This window comes from Triplophysa rosa, linkage group LG8, assembly GCF_024868665.1.
Source record: "Triplophysa rosa linkage group LG8, Trosa_1v2, whole genome shotgun sequence".
NCBI classification, from domain to species: Eukaryota; Metazoa; Chordata; class Actinopteri; order Cypriniformes; family Nemacheilidae; genus Triplophysa; species Triplophysa rosa.
The window spans coordinates 6,999,452-7,006,430 of record NC_079897.1 but is presented as its reverse complement, the minus strand read 5'-3'; the positions used below and the strand labels follow the sequence as shown (position 1 = coordinate 7,006,430).

The window sequence follows — 6,979 nt, the reverse complement described above, 5'->3', positions numbered from 1 at the left end:
TCGAGGTTGGGACAGCTAGAGGATACGTCGATGTCCCCCAGGTGGAGTATGCCGCCGCGGTGCACTCATGCCCGTAGGCGGCGGCCACCTGGGGGTGGGGCTCGACCTAGACTCCCGTCCAAAGCATGTGGGGTCTCGGCATCTCTGGTGTCGAGAGCTTACATTGCGGTGGACCAAGCTGCCTCCTCTCTCCACGCTATGGCTCCTGCCAGGCCAGGGCGTTGAGAGAGCTCCACGAGGGTAAGACTGACCCATCGCTTATGCAGGAACTCCGCGCCGCCACCGACCTCACTCTACGGGCGACCAAGGTGACCACGCGGGCCCTGGGTCGGACGATTTCCACACTTGTGGTCCATGAGAAACTCCTCTGGCCGATCCTTGCGCAGATGAGTAACGCCGAGAAGGTCCGCTTTCTCGACGCACCCGTCTCGCAAGGGGGGGGCTGGTTGGTGTTACTGTCGAGCTCCTGGTGCCTCCTCCATGGCCGGTCCCTCCTTCACGTCCAGCCTGGACACCATTGGCAAGACTGGGTTTCTTTTCCTCAGGGCCCCTAATTCAGCTTTCGAAGCTCGCCACTTCAAAAGGTCAATTATATTGGTCCGTTTGCGCTCCTAATGAAATTAGCTTTTAGTTCTCATTCTTCCAAGCAAGATTATGTTTTAATTGAATGTTGATGTGTACCATGGTTTCTAATGTTTTGATTACATACATTTATTCCTGAGTTAAATGTAACTTACCGTCAAGTCCTTATGAACTTTCAGGATGTGTTTGATGGTGTATTTAAATCTCCTCTTGCAAAGAGGACACCTAACATCTATAAGCTTAACTCTTCCCCTGGCCAGCTTTATAAGTATGCCCCGCTCCTCAAGATTCATTACGGTGTGAACTGTCCTGAGGTGTTGCCTAATGTTTTTCACCTCCGCCGGGCACAGGGGACACCTAGCCATGTTCTAAATATAAATACAAGAAAAATTCTTACAACACGTGTATGCATTACAGAATGAATTATACAGAAAGCAGACCGTGATGGATAAACGCGCTGTAATAACAACGTTAGTAAATGCATCACGCTGTCTGTAATAACTATATAATAATGTAATACTTACTTATACTATAACTGTAATATATGTAACACACACACACACACCAGTAGGAATAACTGTAATTCATCTTTCTACTGTTGCAATGATCTAGTGTTCTATCGTTGTTCGTTGTATTGGTTTAACGTTTCTACTGTTCTTATAGTAAACTATCATATTTTAAAGATTGTTTCTATGCTTTTCTCATATTTGTGCAGTTTTTAACCAACCGGCAAAGCACTTTTAGGCTAAATATGGCATGGTACGACTTGTTGCTAAAATATGTACGTCTAATAAAGTGTAATAAGTGAATAATTTGTTTATTGAAGTAAATAAATTAAAACATCATTGAACAATTATTGTATATATTAAAACCTTCTACCTTTTTAATAAATTAGCTGTGGACAGGTCGGTGTCTTCGTGTGAACAGTACGGTTCAGTGCATTCTAACTTGAAATTGAATCGATTCATTTTCTAGTCTGAATGAACACAACTCAGTGCATTCTAACTTGAAATTGAATGGATTCATTTTCTAGTCTGAATGAACACAACTCAGTGCATTCTAACTTGAAAATCGTAATCGACTTTCTATTTTCTAGTCTGAATGAACACAACTCAGTGCATTCTAACTTGAAATGAATCGATTCATTTTCTAGTCTGAATGAACACACTCAGTGCATTCTAACTTGAATTGAATCGATTGATTCATTTTCTAGTCTGAATGAACACAACTCAGTGCATTCTAACTTGAAATTGAATCGATTCATTTTCTAGTCTGAATGAACACAACTCAGTGCATTCTAACTTGAAATTGAATTGATTCATTTTCTAGTGATTTCTTACTGGGAATTGGACAGTTCCCTTCAACAGTTTAAATGGACGCGACGCCCCAGCTCATTTTCTGCAGGGAACCACAAAGAGCCAGTGTTTGAGTGTACTTTTAAACAGATGAGAGTATTTTTTGATATTGCGATTATGTCTTCTGCCTGCCCGCTTTGTTCGAACGCCTACGCGCAGCTTTCGCAGCACCTCCGGGTTACCCACAAGGTCCTGAACTTGACTGAGAGGAGGCTTATTCTTTCCTTGGAGTCAGGCCGGGTCCGCTACAGGGAGGGAACCTGCGGGATCCCGGGATGCCGAAAGATGACCTCTCGTCTTGACTGCCATATACGTGGTCACACGGAGCTGTCCAAGGAGGCGCAACGCAACGTGATCCGGGACAGTAAAATAAAAAGGTCATCGAAGAGCTCGCCGCCCTCCGCGCCTCCTGCCCAGCGATCCCGATGGCCACGTTTTTGGACATAGATGAGAGTCAAAATTTATTTGACGACTCACAGGAAAGAAGGAGTGACCAGGAGGAGGAGGAGGAGGAGGAAATGTGCAGCGAGGAGAAATGCCAGCGTGCCCGGGCCAAATTCCTTAAAACAATCGCAGAACTCAACAAGCAGAATGACACCCTGGCCGCCATGCTGCAGGAGGTGACGAGGAGATTCAAGAAGTTGAAAAGGAAGACGTCCTCCATGCCCTCGTCACAAGTGTGCTCTGCTGCAAAGAAACTGCTTTCGACCCTGGAGGCCGAAGAGGGAGGGGAGCCGGAAGAAGCAGCCGGGGAACCCTCAGAAGAGGCAGCCGGGGAGCCGAGCGTGCAGCCCGGGGCTTCCACCACCCAGCCAGAGCCTCAGGACGACCTTCCCTATTTCCCGGAGCACGTCGTCGCCCTAAGTAAGTGTGAAACACTCGCTCTCTCACTCGCTCATTCCTACTCACTCACAGACTCAATGAGTAACCGCGTCTCTCTTTCTTCTGCAGATGAAGTCATGAACGAGTACAAGTCTCACCAGGAGGGATCGGACCCCTCTGCCAAGTTAAAAAATAATGTGGCCTCAAAAATATTCCGTATAAAGCATTTTTTGGGCTACATGGCAGAGGGGAAATCCAGTCTGGCGAACTTGTTGTTTCTGAATGACACGGCGAAAATAAGGCAGTGGATGGCCAAGCTGAGATCGTCCAAAATTACTGAAACCACGATCCACCACTACTTGAAAAACGTGGCTCAGTTCCTCGATTACGTGGCAGAGACCCCACCAGCCACCTCCCGCCTGTCGAAAGCTGTCCTGGTGGGCATCCGCCGTGAGGTGCGCACCTTGATCAAAGGCATGAGGCGGAGAGTTGTCACCCATGAATACGCGGTGAAGACAGCAAAGGAGGGAAGTTAATTCCTAAGGCCATCCTCGCTTGGCCTTTTCACGGCACTGGACAAGTAATCCTGGAAATTTTGGGTGAGTTAACTTTCACTTTTCCAGCTTAAGACTTATTGCGTTTCAGCCTCTAACGGCTCTGTCTTTTCTTTCTTTGCAGAGAGGCTAAAGACGACTCCTACTAGCAAGGACCAGTGGATGTTTTATGGGCACCTAACTGCCTACCTCGCCACTATCTACGGGCACCGCGGTGGCATGTTCCAAAACATGCTGGTGGAAGAGGTGACGGGTGCCCGTAAAACCGACCCGGCTGGAAACTTCCTAATCAACGTGAGTAACTCACTCACGCGCTCGCTCGCTCACTCACTAATTCTCTTATTGCATCTCACCTAATTCGCCCTTTCACTTGTTTCTTCCTAGGAAACCGACGAGGGAGGAGTCCGAATGAGGCAGACCACTCTGCAGACCGACTCCAAAGAAGTTAAAGAGGACGACGACAATCCTTTTCACCCATCAAGACCAGACGAAGGCGCAGAGTGGTCGCACCTGCTCCCCACTCAAAATGCCATGGGGCATCACACTTGAACAGCCCCCAAAAAAACTGTTTCACGAAAATCGTGGACCCTTAGCAAAAGTTCGGTCAGTAGCCCAAAAACGGCCTTGGGCATTTAAATGGCGTTTTATTGTTCTTTGTAGGGTTCTGAAAAGTGTTCTATTTGGTGTGCTTTATTCTCTTGTTCTATATATTGTTCCAATTTCGTTCTCTTGCTTGTTATGGCATTGTTCCCATGGTGTGCGTTATCTGCTTCTATTTGGCTGAACCTATTGTTCCAGATATTGTTCTCCTTACTCTGGTTTTTTTGTGATCACAAACGTAGTGTTGTTAAAAACTTGTGTCAACTAAATAAAATTGTTCAAAAACTTAACCCAAGACGGTTTCAATACTTACCCTGTGATGAATGTTTAAATACCTACCTGAGATGTTTAAAATATTATACCTACTTAGCCAATACTTCAATACCCTTAAATTCGTAAGCAACCACACTTATACAATGCTTAATTTCTTCCTAAGAGTGGTTTTCCACCAACTACGTCGTGCGCTGGACCTATTCCTGTTAATCTGCAGTGGACTGGTCCAACCTGAGGTTATAGGACGGGAAAAACGTAGTAAGTTTGGTGGAAATACATTTTTTAGGACCATAATACAAGCATTTCTTGAGATGCTATTAACATATGTATGGTCTAATAAGTTTACTAATCCCAACTAACAGGGTCGGTTAATGCATATTAAACGATTTCTAAGAGTGTGTCCACCAACACTTCATTACGGGCCTAATTCCTGTAATCTGCAGGTGGCAAAGACCACCTGCAGTTCTTATAGCAATCGGCCACTTGTATTAAGTTGGTGGTCCAACCACTTATAGGGGCATAATTGCGTCTTCCTATGATGTTGCAGCTACATATGACATGTCTAATAAAGTCTACTAAGGGAATCTACGTTGTTGTTTGATTCATATAATTGATTATAAACGCCTGGGAACGATATAAACAAGAAAACTACAAAGGGACTACAAACATGGCACAGAACGGAAGTTATTTCCGGTCCATGTGCCATATTTGTAGTCCTTTGTAGGTTTTTTTGTTTTTTCGACCACCTGAAGTTGTATTCAGGAATGGGAGACAACGTAAGTGAGTTTGTGGAAACCACATTTTTTAGGCATAATTGAGCATTCTAGTAGTTGCTGCTAATCATATGTATGTACTAATAGAGCTGTACTCAATTGCACAACAGGGTCGTCATGCATACCTAACGATTTTAAAGTGTGTCCACCAACTACATAACGTTTTGCCCAGTGGGTCTCAAACTCATTCTTTCGAGGGCCGCAGCTCTGCACAGTTTAGCATCCAACCCTAACATCAAAGCACACCCTGATCTCATCTAATCAAGGTCTTTAGGATTACTAGAAACCTCTCTAAAAACCACGTGCTGGGTTGGAATTGGTTGGAGCTACCAACTGTGCAAGAGCTGCGGCCCTCCAGAGAATTGAGTTTGAGACCACTGTGTGGCCCCATTTCTGTAAACTGCATGTGCGAATTTTCTCTCCATTTTTCAACTAAGGTCCATACAGGGAAGTAAGCCACGTGCAGCTTTATAAGAATAGGCCATGTGTAGTATGTTGGTGGAAATACATTGTTTAGGCATAATAGAGCATTCTGTGAGCTGCTGCTAACATATGTATGTCTAATAAAGTGTACTAATTGACTAACAGGGTCGTTCATGCATATAAATGATTTTAAAGTGTGTCCACCAACTACATACGTGTTTCCCATTCCTATAAACTGCAGGTGGAAAGGACCACATGCAGTTTATAGGAATGGGAAAAACGTAGTAAGTTGGTGGAAACCCACTTTTAGGGCATAACTGAGCATTCTGTGAGTTGCTGCTAACATATGTATGTCAAATAAAGTGTACTAATTGACTAAAAGGGTCGGTAATGCATATAAATGATTTTAAAGTGTGTCCACCAACTTCATACGTGTGGTTCATTCCTATAAACTGCAGGTGGAAAGGACCACCTGCAGTTTATAGGAATGGGAAAAACGTAGTAGGTTCGTGGAAATTCAAATTTTTAGGCATAATTGAGCATTGTGTGAGTTGCTGCTAACATATGTATGTCTAATAAAGTGTACTAATTGACTGACGGGTCGTTAATGCATATAAACGATTTTAAAGTTACATATCTGAAAAAAGTAGTTCGGTAAGTGGTCAAATAGGCTCTGGTGGTACGGAGGGGGGGTGCGGGCGACCCCCGGGGGTCGTGTGCCACTTTGGCAAAGTGTAGTGGTCATAGTGCTTTGGTGTAGGGGGGGGGGGACCGGTGGGATGCACTGAATAGTGGCATGTGTTGGTGGTACAGGGGGCGTGTACCGGGGGCGTCGCCCGGCGGCAGAGGGACCAATCCGTGCGAGGCGTTGGGGTCCCGCGACCACCGGCCACGGATAGTGGGGTAGTGGGAGGAATATCGTGTTCGTGGTCTCCCGGGGGAAGCGCCGAAGGCCCACCCCGGGACTGCGCGAATGGATAAAGCCCCAGTGGCTTTAAGCTAGCCCTGGACGGGCATTGCGCCTCACGGTGGCCGAACGCCGAAGCGCAGCTGGGGGTCTCTTCGCTTGGCGCGCCTCCCGCCCGGACCCCCTCGAGCGCAGGGGCGAACTTTCGCCCTCGGTCGGCTTCGGGAGGACTCCCCTTCGGTTGACCCCGGCGTCGGACCCCCGAAAAATCTGGGGTCTTCGCAGCGCAGCGTCCCCGAACCCCTTTCCGCGACCCACTTAGCCGGTTGGAGTCGTGGACTGCTCGCAAAAGTTTTGGACTTCTGGGAGGTAGTGGCCTCTGCAGCGTTTTCCCCCCTAGGGGGGAATAATGCTTACCCAGTGGCCCGTACGGTGCCGGGCGGCTTCTCGCCATTTAGAGAATCAGGCCTCCGCCCGTGACGGCCGGTGTTAGGGGGCTTCCAAACTTTTTTGTGGAAAGCTCTGGGTCCCCCTTCCTCTCCACTGGAAGGTCATAATTTTGCGCTAGCGTGTTCGTCTGACTCGCCCAGGCCAGTCAACGTCGCTCCGCAGAGATTGTGACGCGGCTCAGTGCTGTGGCGTCTTCCATAGGAACCCCATTCTGCCGGTTCGACACAACGTCAAGAGACC

At 47.0% G+C, this 6,979-nt stretch overlaps 1 protein-coding gene across 2 annotated transcripts; it reads left to right on the top strand.

Moving 5' to 3' along the window:
- Nucleotides 1-469: 469 nt before the first annotated feature.
- LOC130558175 (uncharacterized) lies at nucleotides 470-3,304 on the top strand. 2 transcript variants are annotated; one of them, XM_057340449.1, is made up of 3 exons: nucleotides 470-584; nucleotides 2,097-2,801; nucleotides 2,889-3,304. In XM_057340449.1, the coding sequence occupies exons 2-3, from the start codon at nucleotides 2,363-2,365 to the stop codon at nucleotides 3,293-3,295; spliced, it is 846 nt and encodes a 281-aa protein (XP_057196432.1). In that variant the 5' UTR covers nucleotides 470-584; nucleotides 2,097-2,362; the 3' UTR covers nucleotides 3,296-3,304. The 2 variants fall into 2 exon arrangements, with proteins under 2 accessions (XP_057196432.1, XP_057196431.1); XM_057340448.1 differs by having other exon boundaries at nucleotides 2,097-3,304.
- Nucleotides 3,305-6,979: the final 3,675 nt, after the last annotated feature.

Excerpts from the sequence above, each read along its gene's own strand:
- LOC130558175 (XM_057340448.1), top strand. The coding sequence starts at position 2,363 with ATGGCCACGTTTTTGGACATAGATGAGAGTCAAAATTTATTTGACGAC.